At 39.1% G+C, this 24,087-nt stretch overlaps 1 protein-coding gene across 1 annotated transcript; it reads right to left on the bottom strand.

The window, feature by feature from the left end:
- Window positions 1-5,515: 5,515 nt before the first annotated feature.
- Window positions 5,516-19,553, bottom strand: Clec12a (C-type lectin domain family 12 member A). Its single transcript, XM_021165582.1, has 6 exons — window positions 19,286-19,553; window positions 16,312-16,410; window positions 15,604-15,792; window positions 14,821-14,972; window positions 10,360-10,463; window positions 5,516-6,042 (listed from the first exon to the last, which is right to left on the bottom strand). Exons 1-6 carry the CDS (start codon window positions 19,374-19,376, stop codon window positions 5,874-5,876), a joined length of 804 nt encoding a protein of 267 aa, XP_021021241.1. The 5' UTR covers window positions 19,377-19,553; the 3' UTR covers window positions 5,516-5,873.
- Window positions 19,554-24,087: the final 4,534 nt, after the last annotated feature.

The raw sequence follows: 24,087 nt of genomic DNA, 5'->3' as shown, positions 1-24,087 counted from the left end.
TATCAGTTGGAATTGAAAGCTCTGCAGAAACAAAAACAAACTCGGGAGGAACTGATAAAAAGGCTATTATTTCCATTAAGCAACTGTGTTTCTGAGAACATTACCCCCATGAGTAAACTCCTGTGGGAATCCTCTACCTCTTCGGTTTGATGTAATATTTCTGTCTGCTTATTTATTTCTAAAAATGGGGGGGGGTAGGGAGAGAGATAATGTGTGTGTGTGTGTGTGTGTGTGTGAGAGAGAGAGAGAGAGAGAGAGAGAGAGAGAATTTCTTCAGAAAATCAAAAATCACTCTGTGCCTCTGCATCTTGTCTTTGTCTCCTGCTCTTAGGCATGTCTTTGTTGTAATGATTTGATAGTAACTTGTCTTCAGGAAAAGCTTTATTTTAGGCTTAAAAAACGAACAAACAAACAAACAAACAAACAAAAAAACCACGAGGACCATGAGTTCAACCCAATGAATGGGAACACACAAGTTTGAGCCTCACCTGGATTATATGGCAAAATCCTGTCTGAAAACAAATAACAGGTTTTACTAGGATATATCAGTATATCGTACAAGAAAAAAGTCAGACGCAACGTGAAAGTCTTTTTTAATTAATTAATTAATTAATCTATTTATTTATTTATATCCCAAATGTTGCCCTCGACCGGGTCTCCCCTCCCAGAGTTCCTTACCCCATCCTCTTTGCCTCTGAAAGGGTGCTTTCCCCACCCCCACCCCCACCTTACATTCAGGCTAGACAAGGCAGTCCTTTGCTACATATGTGCCACGGGCCTCAGAGAACATCTCAGCCCGAGTATACTCTCTGGTTGGTGGCTTAGTCTCTGGGAACTTCCAGAGGTCTGGGTTAGTTGACATGGTTGGTCTTCCTGTGGGGTTGCCATCCCTTTAAGCTCCTGGAGTCTTCCCCCAACTCTTTCATGAATCCCAAGTTGGGCCAGTCACTGGATGGCCTTTCCTTCAATCTCTGCTGTTTTTGTCCCCTCATTTCTTTCAGACAGGAACAATTCTGGGTCAAAAATTTGGAAGGTGGGGTGGTGTCGCTATCTCTCCACTGGGGGCCCTGTCTAACTACTGGAGAAGATCTCTTCAGGTTCCATCTTCCCACCTTTGGATACTTCAACTAAGGTCACTCCCAATCAGTCCTGGGAGTCTCTCACATCCCAGGTCTCTGGGACATTCTCATGTTTTCCCCAATCCCTGGCAGCCACATATTTCCATTCATTTTCCTGGTACTCTGGGCTTCTCTCCTTTGACACCCACCCACCTGATCCTGCCCCATTTTCCCTTCCCCTCCCCTTTCTGACCCAGGTCCCTCTCTCCCTGTTAAGGTTTTTAAGAACGCAGCTAGCCTCACTGTGGTATAAACTGGGTTCTTAAGACAAAAACAATGGTGGACAGCAGAAATGAAATCAGATCACCCTGGAAATAAACAGCTTGTTTCTCATTTCTGCCAGAAAGGGGTTTTAGAAGACAGCTAATCCTACCTAGCCAGGCTCATTGGATGTGGCGTTCTCTAGAGATGGAGAAACAGAGCACTGCCTGTCCACGGTGGGGAGGGTATCATCTAAGATTAGTACATGGTAAACGTTAGAAAGAACTCTCCATAATGGGCAGCAACTTCTTTCTTTCACAGATAGAGAATTTGCTTCATTGTTCTCTTAAGCAGTGGGGCTTTTAGTTTTTCTACCAACACTCAGTTCCTTTCTCTTCCTCTGCTCATCTTTTTCTTTCATTGATGCATCCAGTATATTTTCCATCAGTACTAGAGTCTGTGAAGTTCCATTTTTTTTCTTCAATGCATAATTTGCATTTCAGAAAATTCCAGGATGACAACCCCTCTAACATACTCCCAACTGCTTTTCCACTCATAAGATATTCAGTTAAAGGTCACTAGGAATGTTGCTCTTCATCATGATATATGTTATTAAACAAGCTTTGGATCTGATTTTATTTTATTTTGGATTTTGCTCCAAGATCAACTGATTGTTGAGCATAAGCTACAACACTTAGGTTGCTTTCCTTGGTTTCAGTGAGGTTTGGGTGAGGCAACATCAGGATTTTAATTTAGTAAATTAAATATTTCTATTGGTTTATTAAATCCTCATACATAAGGTTCTGCCATTAAAGCTTCATCAATGAGATCAAAGACAGGGATGGAAAAATGACTAAAGATTAAGAGAGCTTCCTGTAGAATATCGAGGACCACAGAGAGATTCCAGAACCCAATTATCAAGGTAGGTCTTCTGCACAGGTGTGCTGAAAGTGCATGGAACTCGGATGCCTTCTTCTGGTCTCCTCATGAACTCATACACAAAATTTAAAGAAAGAAAAATGAAGGGAGTTTTGGTATTTCACTTTGTAATTCTCTATCTCCATATTTAATATTCTGAGAGTCTTTGGGATTTTCTCTAATTAAATCCTGATCCTGCCTCAGAAATGTCCATAGCCTTTAAATGGACATGGTGTCCATTGGATTGTATTCATTTGAAACTTCGATTTTTCTACGATTTATGATGTTCCAAGACCACAAAGCATATTGAGACTTTTATTTGAGTGGAAGGTCATTTAAATACTGGGTTCTACACTTTTCTTTTTAGTTTGCTTTTGGGGTTTTTTGTTGTTGTTGGGTTTTTTTGTTTGCTTGTTTTTGTTTTTGTTTTTTGACACAGGCTGATCTCAGGCTGGTCTTGAAGTCACTGGGCTGGAGATCACCTTGAACTCTGAACTTCATGCCTACACTTCCATAATTCTGGGACCACAGGCTGTCCTAGTTTATTCTCTGTTGCTGTGATAAACACGGTGACCAAACACTATGCCCTGGGAAAGTGATGCTGCTGTGCTTAAGCTGAGACAAAAGGATGGACCATCTAGAGACTGCCATATCCACGGATCCATCCTATAATCAGCCTCTAAATGCTGACACCATTGCATACATTAGCAAGATTGTGCTGATAGGACCCTGATATAGCTGTCTCTAGTGAGACTATGCCGGGGCCTAGCAAACACATAAGTGGATGCTCACAGTCAGCTATTGGATGGATCACAGGGCCCCCAATGGAGGAGCTAGAGAAAATACCCAAGGAGCTAAAGGGATCTGCAACCCTATAGGTGGAACAACATTATGAACTAACCAGTACCCCGGAGCTCTTGACTCTAGCTGCATATGCATCAAAAGATGGCCTAGTTGGCCATCACTGGAAAGAGAGGCCCATTGGACTTGCAAACTTTATATGCCCCAGTACAGGGGAACGCCAGGGCCAAAAAGTGGGAGTGGGGNGGGGGGGGGGGGGAGGGTATGGGGGACTTTTGGGATAGCATTGGAAATGTAAATGAGGAAAATACCTAATAAAAAAATTTAAAAAAATATATTTTTTTCTCTTTGCATAGCCAAAGGTAGTTTCATTTAAAGAAGTAAGTTATCCATACAGCTAGTTAATTATGGCTTCCCAAAAGTGTGTGGGTTGTAAATCTCTCCAGAGTTACTAAATTCAACAGGAAAGACTGTGTAGATGTCTGTAAAACCAACTGGGGTGTAATAGTAAATCATTGTGTAGCTGAGGCTGGCCCAGAACCCAGCTGTCTCCCACCCCTGCACTCAGCCTCCTCCTGAGTTCTAAGATTACAGTTGTGCACTACTCCGCTTGGTTGAGTATCTTTCAATGCTTTTCACAGTAAATAGGATTGGATGGACGCGGTGCAGGGGCGCTGCCGGTGGAAACCAGGTCTATTTCCAGCAGAGTTAGACCTGTGATGGTTTTATTTCAACTAAAGGCTCCCTTTAGTAAGACGCCAGGGGAAAGTTCTTCTGTGCCACCACTAGAGGACAGTATGCTTCCAGGGAGAAAACTGGTTCCTCTCAGCCTCTGGAAGCTTTTCTTGGTCAGTATTCTGGGTGTACAGAGTCTCTTTCACTACAGATCTTCTACCAAACTATTTATTCCTGTCATAATTGTGCAGCAGCTAGCACTAGCAATTGGTTTAGGGAACAAATTTAAGAATAGAATCCAAAACTTCCGGATTCAAAAGTCTAGATTTGAAAGTGTTAAGATTCAGTTTCACTGCATTAAGAGAACACTATACACAGTGACAAATGTTTATACATTATTTTCACCTGGGACCAAGTGTCCATAGTCTCATAGATTTCAGCAAAAAGCATCTTAGCTACAAGTATAAGGGAGTAATTCTCTTCTGAATTCTTTGGAAACTCAGAAAATTCTGTGAATCATGATGTTGAAGGTCATTAAGAAAAGATGGAAGATGGAGGGAGCCTGTGTAAGAAAGCTATGAACTTACCATGACCTGTGGATGGTACAGAGTACACAATGTTTTTTCCATATGTTTGCAGTCTGGACCGAATTGCAGGAACTGGTAAGTGGATGCACTTGGAAGGAAGGACATGAAGGCAACACCGTGGGTGGCATGTCCAAATCACTTCTGTGGGAAAGGCAAAGGCCTAGGAAGAATATTCTTGTCTCTTTTCACATGACCAAAGATGATAAGACATAACACCAAGTATATTCTTTCGCTGTGGTTGTATTTGCTTAAACTCACTGTAAACCTACTCAACACCAGGACTTCCAAGAAGACTGACCTCTAACCTTCAGGTCCCCCTCACAAATTGGAGACGAAAAGCCACCTCATGTCTTGATTGCTTTAATAATACAAATGAGGAGTGCTTTGTTCACTCTACTCCTGAACCCAAATGTGTGGCATCCCCTGGTGTCCCCACACGGATCTCTGGTATTTTCGTCAGTCCACTTGGCCCCACTGACCAGGGTGGGTTAGCAATAGATACTCCCATCTATTGTCTTCCCAGCTTTGGCCTAATTCTGATCTTTGCCCAGCTTCATTTTTTAACATCCATTGGTGTTAATAATGCTCTTCGTATTAATAATGACGAATGAAGTGATTTAATGATGTGCATTCTTATTTATTCTAAAACTAGGAATATGTTTTCTCTTGCTAGAACTATGATGTTAATTCAAACTTCAGAGTTTTGTTCATTTGCTTGCTGTTTATTTCATGTCAAAGCTTGATTGGATTTGGGAAATCTACTCCTAGTTTCTTAAGCTTTATTATGACAGGGTATAAAGTACTCATCAAATGCTTCGCTATGTCAATGGCAAAGTTTATTTTCCCTCACAAATTTTTTTAAGTATCTATACATCTTTAATACAAATTGTTCATATCGTACTATGCTTTCTATATTTTTCCAAACTTTATTTTCTTTGAGGTTGAAATTTGCCTGGTTTATCTTTGGGGAAAAAAAGAGAGAAGTCAGTGCACTGTATGCTGAAAATACATGGGGAAAAGCTATGACTTAGTATCGTGGCAGTCAGCAAATGAGACAAAGAAATCTAGACATAAACACTACAGAGAGGCAGGACTGCAGTCGTACTGCTGATACTGTGTTTGTGTGAGAGGAGACGCACACTGCCTACAGTTCTTCTGAGTGACAGATGTCTTAGCAACCTTTCCATTGCTGTGACAAAAACACCTTGACCAAGGTTACTTATAAAAGGAAGAATTTAATTTGGCTCCTGGTTTGGGAGGGTTAGAGTCCATGACCATTGTGGTGAGGAGGATGGCAGCATGCAGGCAGACAAGGTCTTACGCAGTAGCTGTGAGCTCACAGCTCAATCCACAAGCACAAGACAGAGAAAGAACTAACTGGGAATGGCATAGGCTTTTGAAACTGCAAAGCCCACTCTCAATGACACAACCTCCTCTAACAAGGTCACACCTTCCCATGCTTCTGAAACAGTTCCACCAGCAGAGGACCAAGTATTCAAATGAGCCCCTGGGGGCCATTCTCATTCAAACCATCACAGCAGGAGAGCAGCTAGGGACAAGCAACTCAGAGTAGCTATGTGCTATCCTCTGGGAGGCCATTCAGCACACTTTCCACCTGCACCTTGCTGGCTGTCTCTTCACACATGATATAATACTGATCAGTGCAGTATGTATAAAGAACATTGACCCTGTCTATATATCCGCAGTACTTCTTATCTATGTCATTTGTGCTTCTTTCAGACCTATAAGAGAAAAAAATAAGTATACTTGGCAAGTTGTATTTTATACCCACAGAAGAGAATTTTCAAAATAACATTATTGGTTGTGTGATCTACTGTCTAAGTTAAATTTCAGTTGATGATGGGTACATACATGTGATGGGGAAAACTATTTTTTTTTTTTTGATTTCCCACCTCTGGAATATTTTCTGTCATTTGATTCCAGACTTAGCCTCTCTTCCCATGGCTGATATGAATTAGAATAATGTCAGGTCATAAGGCTCTACCTTAACTTTGCACTATCATTGTCAAGGGCCTTCTCTAAGGAGCAAAGCTAGAATAAACCCAATTTAGAAAACTTCAAGTCTCTGGATGGCCCTTCCTTCTGTCTCAGCTCTGAACTTTGTCTCTGTAACTCCTTCCATGGATATTTTGTTCCCCATTGTAAGAAGGAATGAAGTATCCACACTTTGGTCTTCCTTCTTGAGTTTCATGTGTTTTGCAAATTGTATCTTGGGTATTCTAAGTTTCTGGGCTAATATCCACTTACCAGTGAGTGAACTAAAAAGAAAACACATGCTACCATCCCTGACTCAGAAGCTATCTCCAATTGATGATCACTTGCAAATGAAAATTATAGTTTTTTCCTAAGGGAGTCTCACTGGGCAATCTATTCTTTTAAGGGTAGGCTGCATGCCCATCAGTAGATGGTCAACAGAAATGAACTTAATGGCATCTTTAAAAGTTTCTTTCCTCATAAAAGTCATATCTTAGCTTTTCTTTTTCTATGTGTTTATCTTTTTTGTTTTTATTTTATTTACATTTTAAATGTTTCTCTCTAACCTAAAGTCATGTGTGTGCATGTGTGTGTGTAAAAAACAAAAAAAAAAAAAAAAGAGAGAAAAAAAAGAAAGAAAACCTCAAGTCTGCACTGTCTCTCATGTGATAGTTCCTGCTAGCAATATCTCAGGCAGCCCTACTAACTAGTAGCCTGTAATATGGGGTAAGTGATGATAAGTGCATATCTATAAGTTGAACACATTGTGGTTCTGATAAACATGACATTGACTCTTGGACTGATAAAAGTCATCAAATAAGTTTATCAGTTATTGTGAGGAGCAGAAGCCTGGAGTGTGGGAAGGTTTGAGTGGGTATGTTGTTGCCATGAGCTGGCCATAGACCACTGCCTCAGACCCTCAGACAAAGCCTCCCTCTGGTCTGTGTGCTGATGTTGATGACATGTGCAGAAAATTTTTACCATAACATCCTCCCCCTGGATATTTGTGGCCTGAAGATCACTCCCCTTCAGAGGCTGCTCCTACTGAAACTGTCTCCTTGTTTAGCTGCATACAATAATCCCTGGCTCCTTGTTTATCTACCTGAAACACCCCACCGCCTCATCCAACAGTATATAATAAACAGAGTGAATTTCTGAGGGGCCTCAGCTTTTCCATCTGACAGCCTAGACTTTCTATCTATTTACATGTGCTTATTATCTTTTCTTCCTTCTCTTGCAATCCTAGTCAGGTCCACCCCTAAGACTGTGCAAGAGTGTACCAAGCTAAATTTTCAAAAATGAGATTTCCAGGGAACTGGAGAAATGGCTCTGTGGTTAAGATGGAAATTCCAGAGGATCTGAGTTTAGCTCCTCGTTTACATTAGGTGGCTCACAATCACTTATAAATCCAGCTCTGGGCTATACAATGCTTCAGGCCTCCATAAATACCTAAAATCATGTGTGAATACTCATATAAAGAAACATACACACAGATACATAATTAGAAGTAAAGTAAATGTTGAAAAAAATGAGATTTTTCCATTATGTCAAAGTAAACATCACTTTTAGAAAAAAAACCAAATAACACTAAAAATAACAACAAAATTATATACACACAAAGCACTATACAACATACCATATACACATACACACAAAAAAAAAAAAACACACATCACACCATATATACAAAAAACCCCACACATCACAGGCATATCACACACACAAAATACCACATACCACACATATCAATCACATACACACACATAACACTACATACCACATGCATCACAAATACACCCCCCCACACACACACATGCACAAAACAAACCACCCCACACATACACATAAACACACACACATGCAACTCCCCCCCCCAACACATACCCATGTGCCACATGAATGATGATCTTACACTTATTATTTAAGGATTGTTTGACAATGTCAAACATCTACTGCTCTTAATGCCTTATCTTCTCTTGTGTCGTGATTTCTAGCGTATGTTTATTCTTCTTTATAAAGATTAAGACTCCCCTAGTCCTCCCTCCTAATTCACATTTTGATGCTGGCTGTACTGCTTCCCTGCAAATGGGACCTTTGAGACTTCCGTCCATCTCTCCTCGATGTGGAATTATCCCCATTCCTGTCATTGCATTGCCTTTCTGACCCACACTCCTACACTTATTTCTAGCTGAGTGGAAGAACAACATGAAACAGAAGCTAGTGTTTGTGGCATGACCTACAGTGGTGAGCGTGCAGAAGTCACTGTGCTTAGCCTCCGCATGGTAGACTTTCAGCAGGGTGGCCTTGCCTGACTTCCTATTTGATGCATCCTGATCTAACAGAACGAACAAGCTTGAGATGCAACACGATAGTAGTGTTCTTGCCTAGCCAATACAAGATCTAGAGAGATGACTCAGTGGTTAAAGTGCACACTGCTCTTGCACAGAAGTCAAGTTTAGTCCCTAGCTCACAGCCCATAACTACCTACAACTCCTGTGCAAGGTCTCAGACACTCTGTTACAGCTTCTGTGAGCACTGACTCTTCTGCACCTCATGACAAAAGTGGGGCCTGAATCAATATCTGGCAGACTGAGATTTTCTTTTTCCAGTCTCATATTGGGTTTCCCAAATTTCAAAGAAAATAAATATAAGTGGGATTTTATTTGCAAATAAAACCGTCATTTATTCTCATTTAAAAAGCTGAACAGGGCTGGCAAGATGACTCAGTGGGTAAGGGCACTGACTGCTCTTCCAGAGGTCCTGAGTTCAAATCCCAGCAACCACATGGTGGCTCACAACCACCCGTAATGAGATCTGACGCCCTCTTCTGGTGTGTCTGAAGTCAGCTACAGTGTACTTATGTATACTAATAAATAAATCTTTAGGCTGGAGTTAGCAGGGACTGAGCAAGTGGAGTTGACTGAAGGGAGCAGAGATCCTAAAAATTCAATTCCCAACAACCACATGATGGCTCACAACCATCTATACAGCTACAGTGTACTCACATACATAAAATAAGTAAATAAAGAAATGTTAAAGAAAAAGCTGAACAAATACAATGTGCAATTCCAGTTGTAGCAGTATATTTATAAATACTTTCCTAAATATACTTATAAAATCACATATAGCCATGTATGAAACCTATGTGTACTAAGTTCATATAATTCTTGATGCTGTAATGTCTGTCCATTGAGTCTTCAATCACTGGACTCAACAGTCTCCACTTCAGGGCTGTGGAGATGGTTCAATCAGCCAAGTCCTTCCCTAGCAAGCACAAGGACTTGAATTCAATCCCAAGAACCCATGAATAAAATCTGAGCCTGGTAACACACACTGATAATCCTAGTGTTAGGGAGACACAGCCACACAGATCACTGGGGCTCCCTGAAACCTAGACTGTTGGAGAGTTCCAGGCCAGTGAGGGATTCTGCGTCAAGAAAGAGAGAGTAGAGAACATCTAAAAAATAACACCAGAATTTGTCCTCTGACTTCCACCAGAAGCACTAGATGATAGATAGATAGATAGATAGATAGATAGATAGATAGATAGATAGATCATAACATACACATATATTTATACATACCCACACACCACATGCACATCACATATAAGTGCACCATTCATACATGCACTACACACACACACAAACATACATGCATGCACTCTCAACACAAACTTATACATATAGCTCAAAGTTGACTAATTTAAAGTTGTCAATCTTTCATTCACATTTGAATTCCAGAATATAGTACAATATTAAGTACTTAAAGGTGTCTAGTGAATGGTTTTGGCTTCACTCTTCTTAACCATAAGCAGTAATTTAAAAAAAAAAAAAACAGTTCCTGTAATTTGATTACTGTAGGTTGTTGGAGATTTGCCAACATAATGGCAAGGAATGTGTGGCAACTCTCTACATAATCAAATGTAGATGTCCCAGAAGATGGGGCAGTTGCCTTTAAAAAAGTGGTGTCCACTGAACATGCTGTTAATGGCAATGTACTAAGCTCCTGAAGAAATTGTCTCCATTCAAGACTAACCATAAAAATTCAACCAGACCACTTACTCTTCAGAGAGGAACATCTTCTCACTTAGTGGATATTGTGTGCGATCTTTTCTGGGCAACAATGCAAGCCAAAAATAGCGTAGCTTCTTGTACTTTATAAATTCCTACAGAAACAGAAATGGCCTTTTTAACAAGTTGTGTCTTATATCTGTGCACTATATGAGAGCTTTGGAGTAGCATTACCACTTTTCAATGTCATTTAAAAAGGTTGCCCTGTCCAGTCTTGATGTGAGAATATGTGCCTAGTTTTATAGATTATAGCTTCTTATTATGTATTTAGTTAGTGATTCTGAGAGTCCTCGTCTTTTCTGAGGGGAGGTGGAGATGAGGTGGCTCTGGGGGAAAGGGGAGATGTGGAGGGAGAGACTGGGGAGAGGGAAGGGAGGGGAAGCTGCACTCAGAATGAGATATATATATATATACACATATATATATGTGTGTGTGTGTGTGTGTGTGTGTGTGTGTATACTCAAATTAAAATGGATAGATAAATAGATAATAGATATGATATATATCATGGTTGATTGATAGATAATAGATGATAGATAGATAGATAGATAGATAGATAGATAGATAGATAGATAGATAGACAGACAGACAGATAGACAGACAGACAGATCAATAGTGTTTCTTAAGATATCAGTGTTCCAGGAGACAACTTCGTGAATAGACCACCAATGGCTCAGGCACTAAGATCAACAATTAATAAAAGAGGCCTTGTGAAATTGAAAACTTCTGTAAGACAAAGATCACCATCAATAGGACAAAATGGCAGTCTACAGAATGGGAAATGATTTTCAGAAACTCTGCTTCTGACTTAGGACTTAGTCCCAAAATATATAAAGAACTCAAGAAACTAGATGTCAACTAACCAAATAATCCAATTAAAAATGGGGTACAGATCTAAATAGAGAATTCTCAACAGATGAATCCCAATGGCTGAGAAACACTTGAAGAGATGTTCAACATCCTTAGCCACCAGAGAAATGCAAATCAAAATAACTCTGAGATTCCATCTTACACCTGTCAGAATGACTAAGGTCAAAAAAACGTAAGCATGCGTGACGGCTCATGCTGGTAAGATGTGAAACAGAATCAAACTACTCCATTGCTGATGGGAACATAAACTGGTACAGCTACTTTGGGAATCAATGTGGTAGTTTCTCAGAAAACTGGGAATAGATTTGCCAAGACCCAGCTATACCACTGTTAGACAAATACTCTCAGGATGTTCCACCATACCACAAATATACGTGCTCGACTATGTCCATAGCAGCTTTATTCATAATAGCCAGAAACTAGAAATGACCTAGATGTGACTCAACCAAACAATGGGTAAAGAAAATGTGGTACATTTACACAATGGAGTATTACTCAGCTGTTAAAAAAAATAACATGGAATTTGCAGGCAAATGGATGGAACTAGGAAAAAAATCATCCTGAGTGAGGTAACTCAGAACTAGAAAGACAAATATGGTATGTACTAACTTCTAAGTGGATATTAACTAAAAAGTAAAGGGTAATTATTCTGCAATCCACAGACCCAAGCAGGCTATATAGCAAGGAAGGATTAAGGGGGATGCATGAATCTCCCTAAGAAGTGGAAATAGAATAGATATTTGTGTGTCCTGGGGGTAGATGTGGATGCTCACAGGAGGGATCAGGTCCGTAGAGGATGAAAAGAAAGGGTATTAGAAGAGACAAGTGTAGCTTGGGGGTAGGGAGGCAATTTGGGGGCAAGGTAGAAACCTAGTGTAGTGGAAACTCCCAGGAATCTATTAGGATGACTCCAGCTAAGACTTTTATGAATCAGAGATACAAAGCCTGAAATGGCAATCTCCTTTAACCAGGCTTGACTTCTAGTGGATGGATTGGGACACCAACTCAGCCACAAAACCTTTGACCTACAATTTATCCTGCCAGCATGATGTGTTGGGGTAAAGGTAGCCCAGAAATTATGGGAGTGCCCATCCAATGACTGGTCCAGCTTGAGACCCATGCCCGGACAGGAAGCCTACCCCTGTCACAGTCTGTAGGACCATAAACCAGAGGACAGATGGCTCAGAGACTTAGGATAGAACCAAACATGCACAGAAGAAAAAAAAGTAAAACTATCCCTAATGATGCTCTCCTATACTCATAGATAGGAGCCTGGCTTCTGGTATAATCACCGTTAGAGAGGCTCTATCCAAGTAACTGAAGAAAGGAGATGCAGAGAGCTACAGTCAAACACTACGTGTAACTCAGGGAATCCTGAGTAAGAAGGGAGAACGGATTGTAAGAGCCAGAGGCATCAAGGACACCACAAGGAAACCCACAGAATCAACAAACCTGGACTCACAGAGGCTCACTGAGACTGGATCAACAATCAAAGAGCCTGTGTGGGTTTAACCTGGATCCTCTGCCTATGTTATAATTGTGTAGTTTTGTAGGATTCCTAATAAGAAGCGGGGCTGTCTCTGACTCTGTTGCCTGCTCTGGGGACTCTTTTCCTCCTATTCCTACTTTTCCACCTACTGGTTGCCTCATCCAGCCTTAATATGAGGAGAGGGTCTAGTTTTATGGCAACTTCATATTGCGTGTTTGGTTTATATCCCTGGGAGCCATGCTTTTTTGTGAAGGGTAACAGAGGAGGGTTAGAGGGATGGGCTGAGTGGAGAGGAGGGAAAATTAGGGTGGGGATGTAACATATGAGAGAACAAGTTAATAATAAAAAGATGTTTCACAGTGTTTCACAGCATATTTCCCTGCCTAGCAGAAAGAAAGAAGGGCCTGCTGTGTAGAGGCAGGAAAAATGATACAGAAGCTACAGTGCCCGGAGGCTAATGCAGTCAAAGAGCTGTGTTACAGCAGGATATCCTGCAACTGTTCAAGCAATAAAAACCACCACCTGAGTTGGTCAGAACCATGGCTGACCCTGGTCATTTCAAACAGTCCTTTATTTCATTATGTTCTGATCAGCCTTGCAAAAACTACAGCTCTTGCAACAATGGGTTGAAGTCTCTGAGATCTCTTCAGCCTTCACCGCTGATGATGAAGAGAATTCATTGAATAACATTAGTATAGAGTCAGTGAAAACTTAATTTTCTGGTTTAAATATTTGGCAAATGAATATTCACTCTGGGGCAAAGGAAGCGGTTAGTGGTTGCAAACAGACTTAACAGAAAAAGAGGAACACGGTACGATAGAGTCAGAGAAAAACAGTGACTACAGAGCCCAGAGACCACCCAGCATTTTTGGCCAAAGTAACATAGGGGTAGGAGAGGTTAAGCCAGTTATTTTTTAAAAGTAAATAATTATGAGTAATCACTTGAGAAAAGTCAGTGAGACAGAATAATCCATTTTAATGGAGAATTCCTTTCTCCTATAAAAGATGACCTTTCTTATGGTAGAGAAGATAAGCCATTAAGGTGATATTTTTACTCCACAAAAAATAGCTACAATCTAGGATCAGCAGATCACACTGATAATTCTAGCCCTTGGAAGGCTGAGGCAGGAGGATTGCTGTGAACTGGAGGTTAGCTGGGGATACTGATTAAGACTCATCTCAAAAGAAAATAATAAAGAATTACTACGCCAAAGATCAGAACTACTGACTAATAAGTGAAATACAAAGACATTATTTAGACCAGTGGTTCTCATCCTGTGGGTCACTACCCCACTGGGGGTTGAGTGAACTTTTCACAGGCCTTGCCTGAGACCATCAGAAATATTAGATATTTATAATTCATAACAATAGCAAAATTACAGTTATAAAGTAGCAACAAAAATAATTTTATGGTTGAGGGTCACCACAACTTGAGGAACTGTATTAAAGGGTCACAACATTAAGAAGGTTGAGAACCACTCACTTAAACATAAACAAATAAATAAGCAGGAGAATTCACTTTTCATTGATCCTAATAACTCTGTGAAATATATATGTTTAGCATTTGTTTCTTCTCTATCAACACAGTCTACTTATCTACATGTATATCAACCTATCTGGGATAAGCTGGCATTTTTTTTTTTTTGCCTACTCAACAAAAGATATAACAAAAGATCTAATATTATGACAATAGAGAATACACACCATGTCTTTTTTATGGAAGTGGTGAGCCTGCACCATGATCAACACACACTCTGTCTTTGGAAAACTATTCAGAAGACATACACAGAAACCTTCTTCTACACATCCAAGTTGGAAATACACAGACCTGAGCATTCTGGGAGTCCCTGATCTATTCATCTATCTTGAAGGTTCTAAAATTCTACTTAAGCTAAAACTTTGTGTGTTTTAGCTTGACTGTGATTTCCCTAAGACAAAAGTACAAGGCCCAGTCCAATGGGCTTGCCAGGAAAACAATCCTGAGTCAAAAGAGTCAAGACACTGCATGTCTTCCCAATGTATCCCTCTTTACTCCCTATTTCATGATGTGAAGCTGATTCCTTTTTGGAGGGAACAGAGACACGAAACCTTACCAGCACATCCTTGTTCTTAACCTTCAGGAGGCTGGCATTCCGAGCAGAGCAGGCCGTGACACTCTCTTGCCATGTTGCATACACATTGAGTTGAGAATAACAGCTGTCCTTGTACCATTCTGAACCCTTTGGACATGGTTTACACTTGTGCTCTAGAAGGATAGAGTTTTACAGGTTGGTTTCAACACGCTTGACAATTATTCCTTTCCAGTCTGAGTAACATTGACCTGATTTACTGTGTTCCCTCTCTTTAGGTCAAGAAAGAAAACAAAGCCTCCACATCTCTATCTATCACCCTAGAAACCTGATACAAAACTTGGACAAACAAAAAACCTTTCAAGGACCAGGCCCAATTCAAACATATTGCCCATCACTGGGGAACTCACTAATGACTCTAAAAATTAATCGCAGCAAATATGCCATCTAGTACAAAGAGGCTTCCCTCCCATGTCATCATGTCTTGAGATCTGTGCTCAGGGCAATGGTAATAAACTGCAGATTAGGAAAACTGTGTCTACTAACTGGTGCTTCATTATGGAGCTGTCAGAACCTTGTAATTTGGCAGCTTGTAGTCTTTACTGCTTTCCTTGTTTTTCTCTAACTAGGGAAATATCAAGGACTCATTTACCAAACTCATTTAATTTCACATTTAATGTTGACTCTGTAAGAAAGTGGTTCTTAAAGGACTCTAAGGTTTACATTTTTTGTTTTTGATTTTTGTTTGTTTGTTTGTTTGTTTTGCTGCCCAGGAAACAGTTTTGAGAGATAGAGTTTGAGGACTACCTGGTTCTTTGCTATACAGCTCTCGACACAGCTGGGTGGCTATGCTTTGCAGCATGGCAGAAAGGTTCATGATTTTCTTGGAGTTGTTGAGATTGTGCATCAGCTGTAGGGAAATGTTTTCCTGAAGTTCTTCCTTGACACTTTGCAATCGATTTGATTTGATCGTTTCTGTCGCCAAAGTTGTATAAACTCCAGGGTTTTTTTTTTTTTCAAAGACAAAAGAAAAAAAAGAAAAGAGTAGATGATTTTAAGACATAAATTCTCAGTTATCCTATCACCTTCAGAAATTTGACGAATTTTTTCTTAGTATTAATGTATTAAAGTGGTATGAAAAGGCTTCTTTAGAAGAGTGATTGGCGAGATCAAGCATGTGTCTATTGACATTGACCACATTATAAGGCCACCTTTGGGGCTGATTATTATTAGGTATTAATTCAAAGAATAAACATTGGTTCAACAACTCCTGGCATTCTGCATCTCCCAGTCAGCTAGAAAAAAACTATATAAATGTCTACATATATAATATGTAAATATATGCAACACATAACAGACGCACTAGGTTGCATTTATACATTTATTCACATACTTATGTAACAGTACATAATTTGAGAGGGAGAAGGCAGGAGAATGAGGGATTATTGGGAAGTGGGGATGATGTAGCTATACTTTAATTAAATGTAAATTATTTTAAGAATGGGTGATACATACAGATGCCTCCTAAGACCCCCATTCCAATGAGCAGCAGAAGGCATAGAAGAATCAGAATCAAGACTGTTTTTTGCTGTGAATGGGAAGCAGCAGAGGATACTGTGAAAATAAAAAAAAGCACAGCATTCTAGAAGCAGCTCACACCTTAACTTGATCCACCCATCCATCCATCCATCCTCCCCTCAATTATTTCATCTATGTATTTTGCTAGAAATTCACAGGCTTTTTTCAAGAGTAATCGGATAGGAAATCCTAACTAAGACATCAGGATTAGCTTCAGTTTTTGACTATGCTATGTCTTACCCCACAGAATTTTTTTGTTTATGAAATGTCTCAAATATCTTACCAATAAGATCAAGGCAATAACTTTAAAAACAAAAAAGAAATATTCACTAAGCTCTTCTGAATGAGAAATGAGTCTCATAGGCAAAGACATTAACCCTTAGATTGACAAAAGGCACACAAAAAAGTAAAGAAAACCTTATAAAATAGAGAGAAGGGAAAATGGGGGTACTGGTAGAATGTGTCCTCGGATATGTTTGTGGAAAGTGTGTTCCAGGAGACTGAAGGAAGCTTTCTGAGGGATCTTTTGGAATGTGGAGGTTATGTTTAACAGAGGAAGCAATTCCACTTGTTTGGGTGCTCCCCTCTAAAGCTAACAACGGGACTGAAGTTCAGCAAAGCAGGCTGTCACTGTCTGTATCCCACTGTCCCCCCTCAGCTCTGTGCTACCCCTAGTCTGGACCTGAATTTCTCATTACAATTTTTCCAATATTTGCCACTTTTTTTTAAAAGAAAACCATTCTCATAGAATACTTTTATTATTTTATAGATGATGAATCACAAACTAGATCATTTCCCTAAATTGTTTAAAAAAATTTACATTATGAATTATTGTTAAGAAATTTCATGATTTAAATTATCCCCGTGTACAAATACATAAAAAGATTGTTTCAAGAAAGTAATTCAAGACTAACCTAATAGTCTTACTCTGCTCCTGAAATGTGGTTTATATCAACAGATGATAGCATAACAATGTTGTGAAGTCTCACAAAGTGACATATAAATATAAAATTTAATTTCTTAATATTTTGGAAAATTATTGTTAGTGAAAATACTATAAATGTTCCAGTCATTATCTGAGGTTTGAAATACAAACTCATAGTCTATCTTTTGTTATAATTATTTTCTCATTTTATATAATATATATATTCAGTTATTTAAAAGTTATCAGATATGTGTCATTTAGGTACTACACACTATTGTGGCTACTAATAAAACAGAGTAGTAAGGTGTGTGTGTGTTTGTTGTCATCTAGATGCATTTTAAAGTGACAGGAAACAAAGTGCAAAATGACTGATTGATAGAGAAATGATAGATATATAGATAATAGATATATAGAGATGATAGAGATAGGTAGATGATACATAGATGATAGGTAGATAGATAGATAGATAGATAGATAGATAGATAGATAGATAGATAGATAGATAGATAGATAAATAGATAGATGATGGATAGATGGTAGAAACAGATGATAGATGGTATATATAGATAGATGATATGGATAGATAGATAGATAGATAGATAGATAGATAGATAGATAGATAGATAGATAGATAGATAGATAGATGATAGGACCTTGAGAGTGAAAGCCATGAGATAACTTAGAAATGCATGTAGAGTGACACTAGAGCAGGAGACCTAGGAAGAGCCCTCCAGTGCTCCATCAAAGACCACAATCAAGCTAGGACAAGCAGAACAAAACCAGCTCAGCCACAGGGATAGTGAAAACCAGGGGGGGATGTGTCACAGAGAATGCACAGTGTGAAGGAATTTCCTGTAGGTTTTGATGTGTTTTGGGTGTTGTGCTGAGTATGTCATGTTGTGTTATGTTGTATTGAGAGTAGAGCGTCGAATATGCTAAATGAGTGCTCTAGCACTCAGCTGTATCCTCAGCTCTCTTCTTACTTCTTATTTTGAGACAGGATCTCACTTAACTGACTGCACAGGTTGACTCTGAACTCACTCATAGCCCAAGTAGGCCTTGAACTTCCAATCTTACTGGATATCTGAGATTAGAGAAGCACTCCCTTAGATCTAGCAAAAAGAGCAATCTTAAAATGGACTGCTCAGCAGTATAAAAACAACAGAGAGGCACAGCAATGAAGTAGAAACATGACTCAGAAGTAGCTCAGGGCCTAACTGTACTTGCTTTGCAAGCCTTACAACCTAAGGGAAATTCCTGGTGGTTCACATGGTGCAAAGAGAGGACTGTCTCCTCAAAATGTCCTCAGGCCGCCACACAAGTACTGTGGCACATACACACATACACACACGTACACACACTCATACGTGTCCATGCATATATGCGCACACATACACAGATTAAATTTAACCTAAATATAAGACAAAGAGTAGAGATCTGAATGCTAGGATAAAATATGGACACTCCTCAAGATCTGGACCAGAGCAAGCTCCATGAACAATGAGGAGAGAAGCCAGATTTAAAAATAAAAAATGTTCTCCCCTTCTTTGTCTTTCTCCTACACTTCAAGCAGTTTGGTTTCAAAAATCTAGCAAAAAGAACATATAAGCCCATGACTTTCCTGAATAAGATATAGTCCTAATTCCATAGCTTCTCACACACACACACACACACCAAAACAAAACAAAACCTTCACAATAAAGCACTGTCATTTGAAAATACAATCTCTTTCCACATACCTGAATTTAATTTAATATAAAAAATGTAAAATATAATGTTTTATTGCAATGGCTTAAAGATATACCTTATGCTTTAAAGAAAAAAAAATATTTTTAATCACCTTGTAATTTGGGGTTTAAATGAAAGGCTGAATAAAAATTCATATGGCATATTAAAATTTAAAAAGATAAAAATAAAAAATTCACACTGCATGAATCTGTGGACACTGCTACAGCATTACATCTCATCCATGGCTCAAAATCTTACCTTTTCCCCCACATTTGTCAGACTTCTGGGTTTCTTCTTTTTTATCAGAGTCCTGGATTTTGAGATTTGCATAAACAATTTCTTCAGACATTGATGAATATTCAAAGAAGGCTCCAGAAAATGTCCTTAGAAAAATGTGAGAGGGCTGACAGTTAAGTAAGCCTACCTAGACTTTCAACGCTCTGTAAACTGTGGCTAACCTCACAAGCTCAAATTTCCTTTTGAAAAACCACTATGCCAGACTCTCAAATTTGTGTCTATGAGCCACAGTCAGTTTATTGCCTCAGACAAGAATAAATAAGATTGAAAGAGGAACACTTTTCTTCCTCATATTTCTTCCTTTTTCTTTTACATAAGGTAATTTTTTAAACTGTGCTTGGATAATATTAGCTTCATACGAATTGCGCAATTTGCTCCTTTCACACAGTGCAGAAACAGCTTATGATTAAACTCTGAAACAGGGAAATAATCGGAGTGATTCAAATCTCAAATGCTCCCTGGTGCACCATCATGCCCTTCCCCCAACCTTGAGCAGGCTCAAGTGGAGTTATCACCTTGCTGCACTTGCAATTTCCTACAGGAACTTAGAGAAATAAGCTTGCTGAGCTTGCTTTGAAACATAATACAGCCTAAACAAAGGTTGGGTTTTGTGGTCTTCCCTTTTTACCTGGAGCTGAAGAATTAAACTTTGCCTTGATCTTGGCTTCATCCTTCTCTTGCAGCCCATAGTCTTTTTCATTCCCAGCCCCCCTTTCAGGTTAACCCAGTTCTCCCTGGCTACTGGATGGCTACAGGTGGTGCCCAGCATGGGCCTGAAAATGGGGAAGGGGGAGGAAGCACTGATAAACGCTGGTTTGAGTAGAGCTCCACAGAAAACGGAAGAAGTAATGATATCCTGCACAGTAAGTAACACACAGCATTAGTGCTAGCGCTACTTAGTTTATTTTGGGGAGGCTGTTGTTGCAGGAAGTGTATTAAGAGGATACAGCTGGGCTGAAGAGGTGTTGACCCGAAGCCAACTTCACCTAGGGGTGACAGCAGCGCAACAGGACAGGGGAATTCTATATAGCCATTTCTCCACAGCCAGGTGAGAAGAGCAGGGTTTAAAAACAGAGAACAGATGTTAGAAAAATTCGTAGCACAAGTAGATTTATGCTGTCCATGGTGCCCAGAAGTAGAAATGGTAAATATTCAAATGACATGAGAGAGAGAGAATAGGTTTCAGAAAAGCAGGTATCCCCTGTCCAGGACATGTTAGCAGAAGAGATAAGCTATTTCAGAGCTCTCCTTGGGACAGGAGGAAATCAGAAGACATCCTGCTTCCTCTTTGGCTCCTACTGGAGATATCCTTAGTCCTGGTTCTAGGTCCCTTTAGGACATCAAGTTCTCTTCCCTCTCTGTCTATTGTCTGTCCTTGGTGCACCAATCTGTCCATGTGTGTCAATTTATGCCTGTTTTTGTTTCGTTGTTTGAATGATTGTTGTTCTGTGTTTCGTGTTGAAAAGAAAAAATGGCTAAAACTTTATGTGCTTGCTGCCCACCCCTTGATTTAGTTTAGCTTGTTTAAAGGGCAGTCCTAATTGTCTTTTGGAGCCCTGCACCTATAGTTAGGAGTCAGTCACAGCTGGTGAAGCCCTGCTAGGGGCTGATTACCTGCCATGCTGCTTTTAAAGGGCCCAGCAGCTTCTCAAGTTCTATGGTAAGGAAGCTGACTGTTGTTTCTTCTAGAAAAATCTCTGATTGTGATTATTGAGTTCAGCAATTAACAAGGTGCTTTTTCTCTTGAAATTATACCTAGAAAGGATACGAAAACTTTGTTTGGTTTTGAAAGACTCCCAAAGAGGGGAGACCCTCATTCATGTCTCGGGATGATGAGACCCCCCCCCAAGAACTCATGAGAGACCGTCCTTGCTGTGAAAGAACCTAGTGGGGAAACCCCCACTCAATTCCCGATTCAGTGTGCACCCAAAGAATCATGAAAAGACCATCTTGATGTAAATACACGAGGTAGTTTAATTGGCAGAGCTCCAGGTCGAAACATATCTCACACAGGAGACAGTGGATTCGACAATGAGGCTTGAAAGCTAGGGGTTTTTATAGAAAAGGGTCTGGGGCTGGGGGAGGAATTGGTGTTGTTTCACATGATTAGTTCATTTAAACATCAGCAGACTGTACATGCAGATCGCCAAGGTAACAGCAGAGCTGTTAACATTTAACTTAGGTCAGAAGGGCACGAGATAGGGAGGCACCGGGCCATTCTGGACATTCTTATATGTCTTCCCTATCTTTATGGCTAGTTGGTTCCTGGGATGACTTTACAGCCTTTGTTCTTTGCTCTAAACCCAAAAAGCCCTGCTAACTAGCAAGATGCATGAATCATGGACCTTGAATAAACTTTCTGGCTAGGGCTTTGAAGTCTTGAATTTAATTTTCTTTCTTTCAGATGCAAATCACATGAGGTTTATTGACAGGAGCCAGCATGCTGGGGTTGACTCATATCCCACACAGGGGTAGAGGAGTTCGACACCCAATAGCTGGAAAAGGGGGTACTTAAAGGGAAAAAAACATAACCCAAGAGGGTAGGGAGGGCATTATTGGAAAAATACCAAGAATACTAGTGAAAAAATCACAAGGGGGTACTAAAAATCACAAGTGGAAACTCACTGCTTCTCAAGATTGTTCTCAAGAATTTAATCTAAATTTTGTGGTCAGCCAGGACTAGAACGAGGTCACTGAACCAGCTTGTGTAACTGTTCTGTGGTCAGACAGTTCTCAGAACAGGCTGCTTTAGGGACCAACTATTTTTCTTTCTTGGCTCCAACTTGGTCTAGGGGGTCAAACTTAAATTTTCTACCTTATAGTCTAAATATATAAGATGTGTGTAGCCACTTCATTTTTGTTTCCAACTGGTTTTAAAGGTAAAAATATATCCTGCATGTATTGGTTATAGAGTATTGGCTTGTAAGTTATTGGGTATGATTAGATATTTGTAACATTGGTATCAGAAAGTTAGCTTAAAACTGGTAACTCAGGGTTGAAGTCATTCTAAACAACAAAATGTGGTATGAGCAAACCCAGTAAAACAGGTCTCTTAAGATACTTCTAAATTGGGATAATATTTTATGTAATTCTTATCCTTGAAACTAGACTGATAAAGGATAGGATTTAAATCAATTTCTCTTTAATGAGTTATTAAAAGTTGTACTGTCATGCATTCATGTAAAAGAACTGGCAGCCAAACTTTAAAACATGAAAGTAATGCTCTTGGTATTGATTTTTAAAGAGAATGGATTGTTTACACTGTTAACAATTGGGTTTTGTTTTCCAAAATTATGGATATGTTCTAATATTGCAAAAAAAAATAAAAATTATAGTTAAATTGCCAGTGTTCTATTGGCTGCAGTTTGCAGTTTGAGCATAGGCTCAGGATTCTAACTCACACATATAGGTAACTAAGAAAAGAAATCAAGCAGGTGGAGATTGTTGCAGGGTTTGCGAAGGGTTGATGAGGCTATGGAATATGGAACTTATGGGGGCATTATATGGCTTGCCTACTTTAGCTGCCATTCCAGAAAATGCATGTAGAATATTATGGATTTATAGGATTGTTTTTATACTGTTCCTTTGCATCCTGGTGACTGAGAGGTTTACATTTAGTGAGATTGCTTGCAATTTTGAAGAGCCGATGAAGTGATATCATTGGAAAGTTTTGCCTACAGGAATGGCTAATAGCCTTATATTATTAAGGCTATTTAAAAAAAAAAAAAAAGGTTTCTGCTTCAATACAAGAGATTAGGACTTTGGATCTTTCATTGTATATTATTCATTATATGGATGGTATTTTATTAACTGATTCTTTGATGGAGTTTTACTACAAGCCTTTGCTCTTGTACAATGAGTTTTAAAATTTTGGAGTAGTTGTTGCTCCAGAAAAGATTCAAAGGCAATATCATTTTCAATATTTAGAGCCTCGGTTATATCCTAAACAAATTGTAGCACAGAAAATTCAAGTAAAAAAATTTTTTACTTACTTCAAATTATCTTCAAAAGTTGTTAGGATATATTAATTGGCTAAGATCTCACCTTAAGCTTACCACGGGAGAACTTAAACCTCTGTTTGATATTCCCTGGGGGGATCCTAATTCCCCTGTACAATTAACTGATGAGGAACAAATAGCTTTTCAGAAAGTAGGAGAAGCTATTAGCCAACAACAGATACATTATATAGACTATGACCAAATATTGGTTGTTTGCATTATTGCTACTCATATATCCACAGCAGTTCTTTGGTGGCAAAAGGGACCATTAATGTGGATTCACCTTTCTTTATCTCCAATAGGTTTTAATACCCTATTATGAAGCTGTTGCTGTATTAATACAGAATTGTAGAATAGAATCATGAAAGTATTTTGGAAAGAATGTTTTATAACCTGATGAAATATTTATTCCTTACAGCAATTAATTGGTTATTTCAGAATACTAATATCTGACCTATTGCATGGCAAACATTTTAGGAAAATTTGATAATCATTATCCAATAGACAACTTGTTAGGATCTGCCTCTATAAATACTTCTGTATTTCCTGTAAATTTATGCATGCAGCCAATAAAGACTGCATTTACTGTATTTATAAACAGTTCATCTAAAGGGAGAGAAACATGTGATTGGATTACATTTTTATTCTCTCAACTTTCCCCTGCTTCACAAATAATTGAATGATGTGCTGTAGTAGCCACTGTTTTTAAAATGTTGAAATTGAGATTTTAATTTGCATACTGATAGCCAATATATAGCTCATGGT

Source organism: Mus caroli, chromosome 6 (assembly GCF_900094665.2).
Source record: "Mus caroli chromosome 6, CAROLI_EIJ_v1.1, whole genome shotgun sequence".
NCBI lineage: Eukaryota > Metazoa > Chordata > Mammalia > Rodentia > Muridae > Mus > Mus caroli.
The sequence above is the reverse complement of the archived record's forward strand: the minus strand, read 5'-3'. Positions and strand labels throughout refer to the sequence as shown.